Here is a 17353-nt window from a genome sequence, read left to right on the forward strand (position 1 = left end):
GACCCAACGCCATCGCTTCTCCTCACAGTTCCCACCCACTGGTCCTTGGTACACAGCCCGGCTACGGGCTAAGGACGGGGCAAAGAAGGGTCCAGCACGACTCAGCAGAGCCCGATCCCCTTGAGATGATTCGGACACCTGGGGAACATCCTCTCCCTTGCACCCACGCGGCTGGAGGACAAGACCATGCCGTTTCCCAGGACACAGCCCCAAAACAGGGTCTGCCATGGCGCAGCACCAGGCACCGCCAGCGAGAGACACCAGCACGCCTGCCCTTGCCTCCTGGGCCTCGAGCGTCACGGGGTTAACAACGAGGAGGCAATTAGGGGCCAACCACTGAATTTTACACTTGTCTACTTTGGATGACGGCGGTTTGCAGAGGAGACGGGCTGACGCCGCCCGGGGCAGGGCTGCTGCCCGAGCGGGGACCGGGATGCTCATCTGGGTGCCTGCCAGCGAGCCGAGCCGGCTCCTCCACGCACTGGGGTGGACCACGCACCCCCCGCTCTCCCTGGACAGATCCGAGCCGACAGCCACGTCTTCCCCAGTCCCATTTGTTTCTATTTTCCATTTTCCAAATTGCCGCCGGTGAATCGGAGGACGTTTCCATCTCCTTTTTTAACCATAGGCCAAAGGACGGGGGAGGGAAGAAATGCACTTTTGGCCTTGCTGCCGTCAATCGCTGCGAGCGCCGGGGCGGAAAACCCACCGGAGCGGGAGTCGTGGGCTGCTGCCCTGCGTGGGAATGGGCTGGGGCACCAACTTATCCTTGGCCTGGAGAGATGGGAGACCACAAGCAGCACGGGAACTGGAAATTAAAAGCCTCTGTCCTCCTGGCAAAGGGGGTTCAACCCTCGGAGGCTCCCGTAAGGCCATGCCTGCCAGCAGACAGTACTGAGCTCATCCCTCTCGCTCTTCCCCAGGGGCTGCCAGCAGGAAGCGTTCAGGCTGGCTGGAAAGAAGCGTCCTGCACCCATCACTCAGGGGTTCAAGCGATGCTGGTGAAGGCCTCTGCATGCCCAGCCGTCCCTTCCCACCCCAAAACAAGCTCCGGATCGAGCTACGGGCACTCCCAGGAGGAATTTCTGAGCACGGAGCATCCTGTGGTGCACCTCTCCGGCCAGGATGTCCTCCCACCCACGGCCAACAGCAAACGGGTTGCCGTCTTTCACCCGCTGGAGGATTCTTACCATGGACTAAAGGGGAAGGTGTTTGTGGGAGCTTGCTAAAACCCTGGCAGGCCATTGTTGCTCGCGTAACAGCAGCTGCACTAAAGACGAATGAAAGAGCTGGTGGTTCCCTCGCCCCACCGAACCCCCTCTCGCAGGAGGTCACCGTGTTAAACGGTGGCGCCGGGTTTTCGGGAGCAGCCAGATAATTTTACGGCCCGTAAACAGAGGTGGCACCACACGCTAAAGCGAGGGTAATGAGATCTCATGCTCCAGGGAGTACGGCGAGGAGGGAAGGAGGAAGGGAGGGAGCGAGGAAGCCCCCGCCCCGACGGACAGCGCTGCACATTTGGCTGGGGGCTCTCGGCGCTACTCGGCTTGCTCCAAAGCCACCGCCAAAGGCAGGACACGGGGCCGGCTCCAGCAATTAGCTCCTTCCAAACGTCAGCTCCCATGTTTGTTAGCCTCCGATCATCACGCCTGCCACGGGGACCCCCGCCTTTCCTCCCAGAGGAGCCGCAGCACCGAGGCCTGTCCCCCGCGGGGCTGGCAGAGCTGCCGTGCGTGCTGCTGCTGGCAGTGGGGCGAGACCCGCAGTGTCGGGGTTGCCGGGGGGGTGTCCAGCACCCTGGGGTGCACTGGAGCCCACCCAGCGTGGGGAGCAGCGCAGGGTGCCACTCTCAAGATGTCAGCGATGCCCCAAGGAGCGCTTATATCGAGTTCAGCGTGAAGCTGCCTTTACCCAGAGGTGCTCCCCTGCCCGCTCACCTTCTTCTTGACAGCCAGGGGTTGTTCTGTGGCCAGAATGACCAGGAGCTTCTGCAGCGCGCCGCCCTCGATTGCTTCTATCTGGACTTTGGGGTTGCTGCAGGGACAAAAGCAAAAAGCAGGTCACCAACAGAGCGGGGCACAGCAGGGTGGGACGGACCCCGGGTCCGTCCGGGGCAGCACCCCGCAGCGGACACCACCGAGGGTCGATCCAGCTGATCCCAGAGCAAACCCCCCCCCCAGCTCCCACCACCTGTGGCTGGCCGTTACGGAGGAGCTGGAAGCCCTGTGTGGCCACCCCAAACACGGCACATGACCGATGCACCCTGAAGCGATGGCAACAGGGCTGGGGAAGGGCACGCCAGGCCGTCCACATCACCCCACCACGTGCCCACGTCCTACCCCTCTTCCCCCGGCAAGGAGCCCTCCCCCGTGTTTCCCTCGTAGGTATTAATCCTCTGGCTTTGCATCGCATCTGTTCCTTAACAGCCTTTTATTTCGACTCTCACTTCCCCCCCTCGCCTGCTCCTCACTTTCTGTTGATTTGCTCTTTTTGTTAATATAACTTTCTGCTAATTTGTTAAAATTCGTTTATTTAAACGCTCCTGTGCCGCAGCTCACCTGGAGGAAGGCCCTGCTTGTCCCCAAAGCCTCTGAATCGCAAATTACACCTGGTCTCCCCACCCACGCGCCTCTCGCATCGAGCACTTTCCTCCAAGCGCTACAAATGGCTAAATGCATCCCTCTGCGCGCAAGAACCAGGCTAAAATTTCAGGTCAGGATGTGAAGAGCTGCCCCAGGTGCAGGCAGATGAAGCCAAGCCTTGCCTTCCACCCGCGTTGCCCCCAGGTACCAGCTGCCTGGGCAGGGGCACCTCGGCCATGCAGACGCTTTGCAAACCCACTGCCAGCACATCTTTGAAGGTGGCGGAGAGGTTAGATGCTACAGGCTCCCTCTTGGGCAGGGCTTTCGCAGTCAGAGCACAACGCACCGGCTGTCTACATCCCTGATCCCTGGTCTCTCGCGCTCCGAGGAAGAGCTCCAGCACTTCAGCCTTTGCTCGACTTTGAAGCAGCAATTGCGCTGCAGCCAGACGAAGGTCACACGTCCCTGCTACAGCAAAAACACCCACAGCTCTTACCGCTACCAGAAAGCTGCTGGAGCAGCCTGTGCCAAGCAACCTCCAAGAAATAAGACAGACAGAGGCAGACAGGGTCATAAGAAAACAAAAACAGAAGACAAATGGACTTGGGCAGGGAGCAGCTTTGAATTAAACCCATGGCTCCAAGAAATACAGCAAAACACTACGCTCATCTATGTCAACCAAGGTGCCGGGCAATCTCTCCAACCCTCCCAGCTCCATCCAGGCTTTGCTTCTCGCACCGTTAGGAGTCATCCAGGGCTCAGAGGCAGCAGGTCTGGTGTGCGGGTTCCCGACTACGATTACCAGGCTGACATCAAGGCAGGAAAAGGGGCGTTTGTTGAAAGCCACCTTTGACTGCTCCTTCCTCACCCACTCGCTGTGGCAGGCACCCAGGCAGAGCCACGGTGCAGGCATCCTGCCGAGGAGGGGGACATCTGTGACCTTCCCACACAGGGAGGAGAAAGAACAAACCCAGGGGCTTCAGCATCCTCCTGCAGAAGAGATTTTTGCGGCGTGGTCCACACATGCGCCCGCAGACCCCCGTGTGCCGGCGCTGCGGCAGCCCCAGCATCCCTGGGAGCAAACAGGCTCCTGGTAATGCCTGGGTCCAGGTGGGACCCGATGCAGGTACCAAGATGTATTTGTTCCCCACCCTCACCATGTCAACAGGCACAGCAGAGTCTCCTCCTGCAGCAACACGATGTTATTTTCCACCTCAACGTGGTAGGAAATGACCCGTATGGCCAACCCCCTCTTCCCGCAGAGCAGCGATGGCATCTCTGATGGCCTGGGCTCTCATTTTGAAGAGTCGGGAGTCAATGCAGGCAAACAGCATCAGCCCCAAAACCTTCAGCTGCCTCTGGCAACCCCTGGACACAAGGCAATTCCCTCCCGGATGACAATCACCGCTCTCACCTCCATCCATACCCACAGTCACACAGACAGCGGTGGCCCCTCCAGCATGGGGATGGCCCAGGGACGGTGCTGCAGCCCCGCAGCACCACGGCACCCTGTCCAGCCTCAGCAACTTCTCCCAGGGCAAATACGGGAAGAGTACAATGGTGGGATGGAGACAAACAGCTCCCAGAACAGCCAGGGGTCAGCTGAAGGCCTGTCTAACATACCCCAGCAGGTGGAAATGTGCTAAGCGTGGCCCTCGCCTCAAGAGATCCAGAGGTAAGTAACAGCTGCCCTTTGGAAGTGAATGAATCCTGCATCTCCTTTCGGTCCAGATGGATTTATAAGTCAGGCTTGTGGTTAGACTCCTCTGGGAGTCCAGAGACACAATACCCAGAAAGCAGCAAGGAAACGCAGCAGTGAGAAGCAATACACGTCCCAAAGTCACTGAAGGTGCCCTCGGCAGCAAGTTGGGCGCAGCCGGTGCTCGAGCTGGGATGGCTGAGCACGGCCGTGCCCACCACAACGGCATGAAACCTCCTCCTGCAGAGGCTGGGCAGCAGGAGCAGAGCCGCTGGGGCTTTGATCAAAGCCCTGCACATCTCCGAAACCCACCCAGCCGCTACAGGCGATGGGCAGACGCAGCCCCCCGCTGCTGAGACAAGCTCTGCTGCAAACCAGGCAGGAGCGGGAAGAAGAGGTTTTTTTCCAGCTCTGTTTTTCCAGCGATGGCAGCTGTGGTCTCTGCCTTTGCCTGCGTAACGTTGGGTTGGGCTTGTTTCTGCTTCGAGCTTTTCTGGGGGAAGGCACGGCGCGCAGGTTCGGCTCTGCCTGGCACATCATCAACCACGCCGTCAGGCATGTTTTCAATGCTGGGGCTCCATTGAACGGCGCGAACAAGAGGCAAAGAAACCACGGCCGCATTTGCAGACCCCAAGGAGGAGCTGGCAACTCTGACACTCAGAAAATACAACTTTTGATCCAAAACCCCAACCAAATTTCACACGCAAGTCACTCTGGGCAAGGGAGACCAGAGTAAGTGCAGAAAGAGCTTGCAGGCAGGCACTTTCCTGAGCGTAGCTGCACTGAAAGGACTCCTACACTGAGACCTCTTAGTGCCATTCCAGGAAAACATGAAGTTTGGGATATCCAAGCTCTTTTGTCACATCTATCTAAAATAAATAATAAGAACTCTTACAGCAAGGGACACAACTGAAAAATTGGTATGCCTTTTAGTGCTTGGCTGGTCACCTGGAGGATTAGATCTAATTAAAACCTCTGAACCATGGAGTTTTTTGCCAAGGAGCACCTCTAGAGGTTAGGAAGCCTTCCTGGATGGTAGGCGTGCTGCTCACTTGTCAACGTTTCTGTTGCTTAATGTCTCTACTATCAATAGTCCAGGCTTCACGCTAACAAAAAAGCCGGTTTGAGGGTTTGGAAAACTCAGCACAGATCCGTACAAATTACACTGTCAAGCCCAGGGAAAAGCACGGCCTGAACAAAATAAATACAATGAGACAGACAGCGGAGCGCTCGCGTGGGAAACTCAACCTGTGCTAATTTGCTACTGGATAAGGGGATGGTGGCACCAGCAAGGACATTCACCGAAATGAAACACTGAGGCTGGGACAGAGACAGCCGATGACGACACCCCGTGATGCTACAGTGATGGCAGAGATTTGGGTGCGCTCAACAGATGAGATTAACCAGCTTCAAACCCGGGTGAGGAACAGCCGCGAGGCTACGGGGACTCGACACAAGCGCCGTGCTCAGGTTCAAGCAGGTTTCCAAAGGAGGCCCCTGTGTGCTAAACACAGCCCCGGTTCATCCTGGCAGGACCCACCCTGACTGTGGGGCCACACCGCAGCCCCTCCAGATGCGACCCTCACCACCCATCTGAGGTTCTTGTGCCTCCAAGCTCCATCACATCCATCTCTCTCTCATCCTGTTCCTGAAGAGTAGAAAGCAAGGGTCATCATAATTGATCCATGCAAGAAACTGCCTGGGTGCAGGGACAGGCTGGGGTTAACAGGTATGCTGCTGGTGGTCATGCTGGACGAGACGCACTGAGCAGGGATGAAGAGTTTGGGGAGACTGGCCAGAATCCCTACTGCCTGCAGGTGCTCACGCTGACATCTCTGAGAAGCTCCTGACAAAGCTCTGTCCCTCACAAGGTGGGCTTTGTTCTTGGGCAGAAGTTCTCAAACTTCTTGAGACATGGGCCATCCGCCCCAGACCACGAGAGGACCTCTGAACAGCTCTGGTCATGGGCCACCAGACCCTCTTGATACACATCCTGGAGACAATACCCTCTTTCATAGAATCCTAGAATGTGTTGGGTTGGAAGGGACCTCTAAAGGCCACCTAGTCCAACCCCCCCTGCAGTGAGCAGGGACACCTTCAACTAGATCAGGTTACTCAGAGCCTCATCCAGCCTGGCCTTGAATGTCTCCAGGGATGGGGCCTCCACAACCTCTCTGGGCAACCTGGGCCAGTATCTCACCACCCTCAGTGGAAAGAACTTCTTCCTAACGTCTCATCTAAACCTGCCCTGCTCTAGTTTCCCAGGGTGTAGTCTACAGTCTGCTCTCTGCGCTTTCAAACCCCAACCCAGGCTGATCCTCCACCCAACTCAAGACGTCCCCGCTGCCTGCAGACATCCCTGCTTCTCCCCAGCCCTCCCAGGGACCTCCGTAGACAGGGTCACCCAGCAGTGACGGGGCTGCCACCCACACCCTCAGGAGCACACCGCAGCAATTAAGAGGCGCCCTTTTGATCACAAGACAAACAACATTTATGTTTCCCACTGCTGCCTCCTCCCGAAGCTCCTGGAGTTGTGACTTTGCCGAGCACAAATTTAATGTGCCATTTCATCATGTTTCCCTCTCGGTGGCTGCGGGAGGGTGACCGTGCCCTTCGGCAGCCAGGGGAAAAAACAAAAGCAGGGGAGGGAAAGCCACCAGAAAACCTCCATCTGAGCCTGCCTGCTGCAGCTCGCAACGGCAGAAGGAAACACTCCATTTTCTGCCAGTTTATATTTCACTGCGTTGGAGTTACAACTTCCCACGAGGGGCCAGAAATTATTACAGTCAAGGCTTGTTTGCCAGAGCACCGCAAGCCTCAACAGCGCACAGAGAGGAGCAAAAGGAACAAAAACAAGGGCTGACGCGCTGTGATCAGCGCTATCGGAGTAAAACTGAAATGAAGTCGCCGCAGTGCCTCGGTGACAGGTCCTGCCTTGGGCGGGTGGTGAAGGCAGAGACGGGATCCAGCATCTTCCACCGGCTGCTGGGTCAGGATATTTATCACAGAATGGTTCGGGTTGGAAGGGACCTTTAAAGCCCAGCCAGTGCCACCCCCTGCCCTGGGCAGGGACACCTCCCACCAGCCCAGGTTGCTCCAAGCCCCGTCCAACCTGGCCTTGAACCCCTCCAGGGATGGGGCAGCCACAGCTTCTCTGGGCAACCTGGGCCAGGGGCTCACCACCCTCACAACAAACAATTTCTTCCTCAGATCTCATTTAAATCTCCCCTCTTTCAGTGTAAAACCGTTCCCCCTCCTCCCATGGCTCCCCTCCCTGATCCAGAGTCCCTCCCCAGCTCTCCTGGAGCCCCTTGAGGGACTGGAAGGGGCTCCAAGGTCTCCCCGGAGCCTTCTCTTCTCCAGGCTGAACCCCCCCAGCTCTCTCAGCCTGTCCCCACAGCAGAGGGGCTCCAGCCCTCCCAGCATCTCCGGGGCCTCCTCTGGCCCCGCTCCAACAGTTCCGTGTCCTTCTGCTGTTGGTGCCCCAGAGCTGGAGGCAGCCCTGCAGGGGGGTCTCACGGAGCGGAGCAGAGGGGCAGAATCCCCCCCCTCGCCCTCCTGCCCACGCTGCTGGGGATGCAGCCTGGGATACAGTTTGCTCCCTTCTTTTTTCCTTCCATTAAAGCTCTTTGTGGAAGCAGCAAGACCTTAGCACACGGATGACCATCCGGAAGATCTACCAACACGATGGATGCTTCGTGGAGGAGACGCGGCCTCACCAGCTGGGATCAGAGCCCTCCAAACAGCTTCTCCATGCGCTGTAGCGTTGGGCTGTTAGGGGACGGCTGCCGTTTCTCCACGGACATTCTTTCGGGCACGGTAAGGGGCAGCACCTGCACAGGGGATGCGGCTGTTGCTCCTGAAAATCCAGCACGGGCTTCTCTGCCATTCTGACTGGCAAACTCATGACATGGAAGCAGCTCCCCTTTTGCTGAAGAAGGGATTTTTTTTTAAGAGCACTGTCCGTGAAGGGACACCCTTACCTGTTCCTCCTGGGATGACCCCAAGCACACGTGCACGAAATTTCGGAGAGACTTTTCAAAGTTTTGCCAGACTGCACAGGCGAGGGGCGTGGGAAGACTGAAAAGCAGCAACACAGCCCTGAGGCAACAGCGGCTCTTGAGTTAGACGGGAACTTGCAAAATTAGATTTAAATTAAAAAAAAAAAAAAAAAAAAAAAAAAAAGGGGGAAAGCCAAGCGGTGTGAAGGGACGTGGGGCCTCAGAAGCACAGAGCAGGGCAGGCAGGCAAACGCCTTTGTCTCTCCTGCTCTGGCAGGAACACACAGAGAATATTTATTTCTTGGCCTGCTTGTTGTACAAACCGCATGAGACGCTAGAAAAAAAGAGCGTCACCTCCTTACTCTGAGCATCCTGCTAAAGCCAAGCAGAGAAAGAACCAAAAGGAGGTGTGAATGGGGGAGTGCGTGAATGGGGGAGTGCGAGGGAGGGGATGCTCCTGCCTGGCAGGGCAGGGTGCTGAGCACAGCCCTTCTCCTGCCCCGGCGGTGGTGTCCCACTGCGGCGGTGGCTGCACGCCCGCTCTGGTGGCCACCGGCTGCTGGGCATCCTCCCCAGGGCACGGGGAGGTAAGTCTGGAGCTCGTGCTTGGATGAAAGCCCGGCGTGACGGTGAAAAGGCATGATAATCACCGGGCTTAATGGACAGGACTTAATGGGTCTCTTCTCTCCTCAGAGCCAGCGCGGTCTGCGATGCCGCATGGGAAATCAAAGCCGGGATCAAAGTCTTTAAGTCTGCGAAACAGCCTAAAAAATTTAGTGTAGTCTATTTAGTTCGTGCTATAACCTGAGGATCAGAAACAGGTAGCAAGGCAGCACGGCTTACCTCCCCCTCCTCCTCCACCCATCCCCCTTCCCCAGTTTTCACTCCAAAATCTGTTAACGAAGAAAACGAGAGCGCACCGATGTTTTGCTCAAAGGAGAACGAGGTGGCTGGGAACCGAAATGCGGCTACGATGGCATCACCCTGAAACACAGCTCTCGGAGCCCTGCCTGCCTTCTCGTGCCTCTCAGGCCGTCACACCCGGGTAAGAACTGGAAAGGCAACGGAAAAGGTCGTTTCTGCGAGTCCTGGAAACCAAAAGCAACACAAGCAGGGTCACACATGAAAAGGGCAATGACTTCTGCAGAGGCCTCTGTATTTGGAGGATTTCTGACAGCTCTTGTAAGTATATTCACATTAAAATCACCTGACAAGCAACAGAGAGATGAAACTAATCATTACGATGTCAATGTTTAAAGGTTTGACTGGAATTCAGTAATTCCAGCCCAAACTATAGTCGTGAATCTGAGATTCTACGTAAGGGCAGAAAAAAGAGAGGCAGGATGATCAGCAGCTCATTAATACTTGTACGATTGAATTTTAGATTGCAGGTTTAAGAAAAAACAAAAAAATGAAAAAAGCATCAAAATAGTCCAAGTGAGAAGTGACACATGCAGAAAACACGCTTTCCGACCGCGTTCAAAGCACTGGCATGAACCATCCCCATTGGAAACGGCTGCGGAGCAGCTGCAGCGAGCACAGCCGGCTCCGATCCACGACTTCCCAGGCGCTACATCTCCTTCCCAACTTTGCTCTCCAGAGGAGGATAACTGGGACAACTCAATGCGAACAATTCGCAGCGCCCCCCGCCCCCTGAAACAAGCACCCTGGCTCTGCCGTGGGACGCCAGCAAATGACGCTTAAGTGCAGGGTTGGGGAATCTCTTACAAAAATACTTATTTAACGGAGGCTTTCCACTATTGCAGCGTCTCACGCGACTGAAAAGGAGACGGGACATTTGCACGCACGATATGAGATAAAGAGGGTAATGATAAGATAACCCCGACCCCAAACAGGACGCCTGCAACTATTCGGAGTTAGGGATGAAGCGCACACACCCCCAAAGCCCCCACCGAGGTCCGCATGCAGCGAAACCGGCCTAGAAAAGCCTCTTCTCTGAGCATCAGCTCAAACCTGAGTTTATCACAGACAAAGGCCTTCAGAGCCACGACTTAAGGAGATTAAAAACCACCCAGAAAAATGGAGCCCTAAAGTAGTTGTGCCGATCAAAATACAGCGAAGAAGAAAGTGGGGGGCGAGGGGGGAAAACCTGACAAAAGGAAAAACTAGGTTTCAATAGGCAACACAATACCACAATTTCGTATGAAAGATGTGAAGCATAAAAGAGGTGTTAGATGTTCAAAAGCCCAGAATATAGGAGAGACATTAAAAAAAAAAAAAAAAAAGCCCCAAGAAGATGAAAATCTCCACTTCAATGCAATGCTGCCTTCTCACTTTCTGCCAAGCCAGGCACTCATGGCACTAGCGGGGGAGCAGCCGCGTCCCTGCGAGACCAACGCGTCTCAACGTGACATAATGGATTACACAGACGCAAGTATGGGTTTTAATGAGCAATTAGGTTATTGAGTATTTGTTGCTAAGAGGAGAATAGAACTGCAGAGAATAAGTCGGAGCTGAGTACGTGATCCCGCGATTTTGATGGGCTAACGTGATACTTAAACCGGGGGAGCGTGAGTCACCCCGGAGAGGCAGAAACAGCGTGGAGGACTGCCTGGGAAAAGCTGGGGAACCTTGGCTCGCTATCGACAGTGTATCCACATCCCAGGCACCACCAAGAGATAGCGGAGTTTCTTATGAGCCCTACAACATCCCCGCTGGAAGCGGGACGGCTATAACGTCCCGTTACGGACAAGCCCCGAGTTCCCTGGGGACACAGTGACATCGGGTTTAACTGGGGAAACCTCTCAGATAGGCGATGTGAGTGGGAATTACCTGACGTGAGTTTCTGGCCCTTTGCAGTCACAACGATTTCGAGCTGGAAGAGCAGAGCAGAGCTACTTCTCGCGACGTGCCAGGGTCGAGAGCCATCGAGAGCCCCGCGGGGAGGGGACCCGGCTCGCCGAAGCCCAGAGAGGGCAAGGCTGAGGCGGCTAATATTTCGTAACAGGGGAAAAAAAAAATAATAAAATCAGATGAGCTGCAGGGCTGTAATGTAGCATAACAGATGGATAATTAGATTTATATGAAAAGCTGTAAAAGTAAGTAATTAAATAAAAATACAGAATAGCGAATCTGCCGCCCGCAGCCAGACACCTCGCAGGGGTGCAGGAAGCCCCTGCAGCCGGGACCCAGTGTCCCAGACACAGGGGAGCCAGCGGCACCCCTGTCCCAGCCACTGGGGACTCGTTTGGGTCAACCGAAATGAGTTGTCACCCAAAGCACGACCGCTCCGGAGAGGAGCGATGGGAACAGTGGGACCAAGTCGAGTTGCAGCGAAACCCCCTCTTCCTCCTCACCTCTCCGGGGAGCAGAGTAGAAGAGCGAATACCAGCTCTGGACAATAAAATCTTAGGTGCCGTAAGAAAATCGACCACGCCAGATTGTCCGGCTGAACGCACACAAACAACAAACCGACAGGTGGTATTTATATCCGTAGGAAAAAAGGTACTGTGAAAACGAGCCGGAGATTGCACAGAGGGTAACAGAAAGCGAGCCCAGGCAGGAGTCCCACTGTCCCGGCACGTGTGAGGCTCCCCAGGACACCCCCAGAGCCCCTCTCTTCCCCTGACCCTTGTCTTTGCTATCTCTGAGCTTTATTTTGGTGCCAGTACATGTCCCCCAGCTACGCGGCCGTCAGTGCTGATGGCCGGGTGACTCCCTGCTCTGCTTTGGAGGGGGCTGTTGTCCACCCGAAGCTCCCACCGACGCCGGGGCAAGTGGAGGGGTGCAGCTCTCAAGAGCCTCAGATACCAGCTCAGCTTTCATGAGTTTAATCGAAAACCCGCAAACCATTTTATGATGAAAAAGCAAAGGTTTTTGGATTCTCGGGGCTATCGCCGTCAGCCTGCCAGCGCAGAGCCGGAGGAGCCTGCAGAGGAAAGGGTCCGGAGCAGCCCCATCAAGGCTAGCCCATCTCCTCCGTTCTCCTGACGGTGAGGGATGGGCCCGTGCAGTCCACTCCGGAGGTTTGTCAGCCCGCTGTGATTTAGGGGCTGGACTGGGTGACTCATGCTCCGTCTGCAACCATCAAGGGAACTGCCTGAGCTCCCTCCAAGCACAACGTGTCGAATGACTGATCCTTCCAGGCAGGTACGAGACTGTGCTCCACGGTGCATGGAGAAGGACATCACGGGAACTCCTCCAGCGCTCCATCATCCAAACCGATGCTTTATCTTGAGGCGTAAATCAACCTTAAGGCTGTATGTGCCATGCTTACAAAACACTCCCTGTGCAATTCTGAAAGCCTGTTATTTTACCGTAGGTCAACCGCGTATCAGTGCCTAAGGATGGGGTCTGTTTCATTGGAGGCTGCGTTAATAAAAAGTGAGCGATTCCCTCCGAGCGCAAGCAGAACCCATTTATTTCCTTGCCATTTTGGCCACAGCCCACAAAAACGGCGTTGATTTCTTTTCAAAAATCACAACGCAGCGAGGAACAAGAACAATATTGCAGGATTAATACCACGTCCTTGAGCTCATCCAGCGTTTTTCATCCCAGAGACTTCAAAGCGCCCCCTCGATTTATAGACAGGGAAAGCAAAGCGCTCCCAGGAGCGTCGGCTGGGCTCCTGCCGCCCCGCTCCTCCCCTTCCTCACACTCCTTTTCTCTGCGAGCCTCCAGCCTCCTGGCTCCGAAACTGAACTGGCCTGGGATGGCGGCAAACGCAGGAGCACCCGAGGCCTTACCCAGCTCTTTGCTGCTGTAGGACCCCTGGACGAGCCCCTTCTGCAACAGTGATGCGCAGCGGGGCAGCTTTGCACGGAAGCATCCCCGCCAGGTCTGCCATCCATGGCGCACTGAGCGTCATTCCAGGCATGCAAAGTTACCCAGATATTCCAACAAAACCTATTCACACGCCTTAGGTAGCATGAAAACACTGCAAAAAGCTGTCTGAAAGCACCCCAAGAAAGGAAGCCGTAGTGCTAACCGCCGGGCTCCTAACACTGCGGCTTATATTCTCCCGTGGCAATGAGTGTCCATAGAACTAATATCTTGAAAGACGTTAAAAGGCGGCCCGAGGCTAAGACCTTTGATTGTTATTCGCTTTATTTGTTTGCTTGCTCATTTAGGCTGATTTTTCTTTAAGACAAGTGCTAATAAGAAAGCCTTTGCCTGGCGTGTCCCTGTTGGGAACGCCAGCGGAGCGCAGGCACTCTCCAGCTCTTCTTCCACCAGCCCCAAAGCGAAGTGTGAGAACAGGCACTTCGCTTCCCTCCCTTCCAGCAGCATCTTCGCGATGCTCTGTCCTATTTTAACCCTGCCATCTGTTTCGCAACTCTCTGCGTTCCTCCCGTAACCGAGGAAGGCAGCGCGTTACATCAAGCAAATCTTTCTATCCTCTCCCACCCGTTTTGCTTACGGACGTGCCCCGGAGCACCCCCGGGCGCCACCACGCAAGGTATTGCTCTTAAACCACCGCTCATCGCTTACCAGCCTCCTCTCAAAGCACCGCACTCCTCTACAGGCAAGGGAAGATGCTGGATCACAGGGAGAATCACACCCACTGCAATGTCATGTTTTAAACTCCGGCTGTTCCCATTCCCAGCGGGTTTAGCAGTGCTATTAGAATCATTTTAGACTAGAAAAGGAGATTTGTTTCACTGAGTCATGATTCAAAAAACGAGACTTCGCTCCATTTACAAAAGCAAATCACCACCTCGCAAATGCCAAGCGCAGATTTCAGCTCCAAAAGCGAAACCCAGGGAACGCTTCCAGCCGGAGAGAGAATGGAAAAGCTGCATCTGCAAAAGCTGGGAAACCTTTTTTTTTTTTTTTTTAATTTATCCGGTTTTCCTAAATGGAAAGCATGACCTGTGGAACACCAGAAATCTAACTCGTTCTGCATCGAGGGGCTCAATCACGCATTGATAGAGGGGAGAGTGACAGCCCAAGTGCCACCACGGGACCAGGGACTGACGATCCAAGCCAGTTCCCAGGTGGGAAGCCCTCAAGGAAAACTTGGGAGCCACAGAAAGCACCAGCCATTCTTTCTGCTTTCTGATTCATCCCTACTCAAACACCCACATGCCACGGCAGAGGAGGCTGGAACTGCTACATTTAGGATGACATTTAAAAATCAAGGTTGTGCCGCTGATGGTCATTAAAAATCCAACAGCATTTTTCAGAAACAAGTGGGTACTCGCATCGGTGTCCCTGCCAAATATCAGCACAGCAGTCATTTTTCTAGCAGCTTCAGTTAGACGCTAAAGGAAAATTGCACCCACCTATAATTACTGTTATTACTGTTGTTGTTGTTGTTTAAAACATTCACTATTATACCTTTATATTTTCTAAATACAAAATAAGACGGAAACATTTCCCCAAACCTCTCTAAGTGTCATATTCATCTCACGTAACGTTAGATACCTAAAATTAAGACACCCAGCTCAGACGAGCTGCCTGGGCTCCCTCAGTAACGTGTTCCAACCTGTGCTCTGCAACCCCCCGGAGACCCAACCCCCGTCTCTGTATTTCCATGGGACTTGTCCGGGCTAATCCGAAAAGGCAAGTCTATGGTCCAAGGCTTTAGAGTCGCTCTAAAGGGGGCTACATCTATTTCGGAAAGTGTCGGAGGAATTCACGGTCACCGGCCGCGAGCAGAAATGATGATTTGCCCCATGGGAGATGGGGGTGTTCTTTGACTCCTGTCTTACGACAGGATGATTTGCCTTTTGGAGGCGTCTCTCTCCCCTGGTTGGAGATGGAGCCTGGGTAGTTGGCTCAGGTGGACACTCGTAAAGGAAGACTGAAGCTAGGTGACGTGGATCCCATCTTCAGAGAGAGGGCAAAGGAAATGCCCGAATCAAGCTGTCAAAGAGTTAAAATGACCAAGCGAGCTAATAAAACACATTACTAATGCAACGACTTAATGTGCGTACCCGAGGCACAAAGCCACAGCAGGTACCACAGCCAAACGGGATGCTCAGAAAGGGCTGGAGCAAGGAGAGGAAGCACGTTCAGAAGGGAAGGTTTTGCATAAAAGACGCAGCGGAGTAAGATAATTATGCAAGGAGAGGGGAATTTCAGCAGCGTGTCCCACATCACCGACGGACGGAGAGAACGCATTCCTCGACAAAGAAAGCCGACATGCCAATTAAGTTTTAACGACCCTAAAGGCAAAGAGAAAAAGCCCTCATCTGCTGCGGTGGTGGAGGGAGCCAACAGACAGACTTAGCCTGGCAATGAAATGGTTAGGAAAAGCCAGAAAGATCTTGAGATGAACACTGTTTTTGTAATGAGGAACGGTGATAGGGGCATCAGGTAGGTTCTTCGAGGCAGGAGATAAGGGCTTAACCACCAGGGCAGAAGAAAGCTGGGAGAGCAGAGAGCGGCTGCGGAAGATGAGATGCCTGGATTCAGAAACAGCTCGAAGGCGAAGGGTGAAGGAGGAAGCGGAGTTCAATTTATTCAACGCTCTGGAACTGTGGAAAGACATACGCTCCGCAAACGTTAGTTGTGATGATCACTTCCCACTGCTAGACTCCGTTAAGAGAGGACGGGAAGGTGACACAACCAGAAGTTCACACATGTGCTGCGAAGGCGCAGGAGGAGAGCAGACTTGCCAGTAATTGCCGGGATGCAAAACCCCAGTCGATGGCAGCCTAGTAAACAAATCTGGGTCTGCGGTTCCCATCTGCCTTGTACCGCGGGGGGAGGGAAGCCACTGCCCAGGGGGTCTGCTGAGGCCACGGGGCATGCCGCCGGGTGGTCTGCCTGCCCCGGGCTGCCGTGTTTGCCTTCAGAAGCTGTAGATGCTCTGAAGCATCACTTCAGAAACCAATGGTCCTAAACCGATGCTTCCTCCCCAGACGGACATTTGTGAACCCACGCAGGACACCCTACGCTGAGCTGGTGTGGATTATCTCCTTGCCAACGTCCATCAGCTCAGCACACAACAATCAGACTGATTTCGGGCCGTTTACACAAAGGAGGTTGCCCCGGCCTCCAGCTGAGCACACAAACCCTACGAGATGAGAAGCTCTGCACTAATGACTAATGACACGGGTGCATCATCCTCCCATGGCCATCCCCTGGAGTGTGAAACGCTGGCCTCCTTCCCAAGCAGAGCTGCTATTACCTCCCACAGACAATATCCACGACTGATTTGTGACGATGAGGTCAGCATCCACAAACGTCCTGCCTTCTCCTCTCCTTACTCACATCCTTCCCTCTCTGCTCTGCCCAGCAGCAAGGACACCAGCTTGCCACCGCTCCAAGGAGGACCAGCACAGCTCATCATCCTCCCCCACTGCGTGGGCCGGCTCTTCGCCTTACCCCAGAGCTGACGGTATCGACTGGTACCAGCACAGCAAGGTGAGACCTTCCCCAGGCTGGGCAATGCAGAGTCCAGGTCAACAGGTCGCATGGGTGACGTGACCCATCCGAGCAGCTGTCTGGAAACCATCACCCCATGGAGAATCAGTCATCCCATTAACCCTACCTCCTTCCCACTCCGCTTCTGCCTAGTGCGCAACAGCGAGGAAAAAAAACTCTCAGTTTGATCTCAATTGACCAATTTGCAATTTGGCAATGGACGTCATCTCTTCTCCCCCAGGAGGGCCCACTGGACTGCACGAACTGGAAACAAAGCGATTATCATGTTGGGAAATGGGATTTGGACAGGCTTTGTTTAAGTCCATCTCAAAGAACAATGAGGTTTAGTCCAAATTCTCTCTCTTTTGTGTGCCTTCTCTGTAAATTCCCCAAATGCAGCACGAATCTTCCAGCCTGCTCGCCATGGGATGAATCTGGGCAGGTTCCCGGGGCTCAAATACTCATCCATGTTTATGTCCTTCACGCTGCGCCGTGACAGCACGTGTCGCATAAAGCCTTGGACAATCTGGGTCCACATATTTATGGCAATGGACCTCCGTGTTTGACAACCCAAATCCGGGGACCTACAGCCGACTGCGGACACATTACTCGCTCTTGAAATGTAGGCCACAAAGCTACTTTAGTTCTGCTTTCGCTTGTAAATCAGGGGCTTACATATGTAATTGGCCTAACCGTAAGAGCAAACAACAGCAGTGGTAGCACAGTGCCAGCAATTA

General features: G+C 54.4%; 1 protein-coding gene across 9 annotated transcripts in view; it reads right to left on the reverse strand.

Annotated features, from left to right (window-relative positions):
* SIL1 (SIL1 nucleotide exchange factor) overlaps window positions 1–17353 on the reverse strand; it is a 99340-nt gene that overhangs the window by 3154 nt on the left and 78833 nt on the right. For all 9 annotated transcript variants that reach the window (XM_054217687.1, XM_054217686.1, XM_054217682.1 and 6 more), the window contains one exon: window positions 1938–2034. In XM_054217687.1, coding sequence (XP_054073662.1) covers window positions 1938–2034 — 97 coding nt within the window. The remainder of the gene's footprint in view (window positions 1–1937; window positions 2035–17353) is intronic.

The sequence above is a fragment of the Rissa tridactyla genome, chromosome 11 (assembly GCF_028500815.1).
Source record: "Rissa tridactyla isolate bRisTri1 chromosome 11, bRisTri1.patW.cur.20221130, whole genome shotgun sequence".
Classification (NCBI taxonomy): Eukaryota; Metazoa; Chordata; class Aves; order Charadriiformes; family Laridae; genus Rissa; species Rissa tridactyla.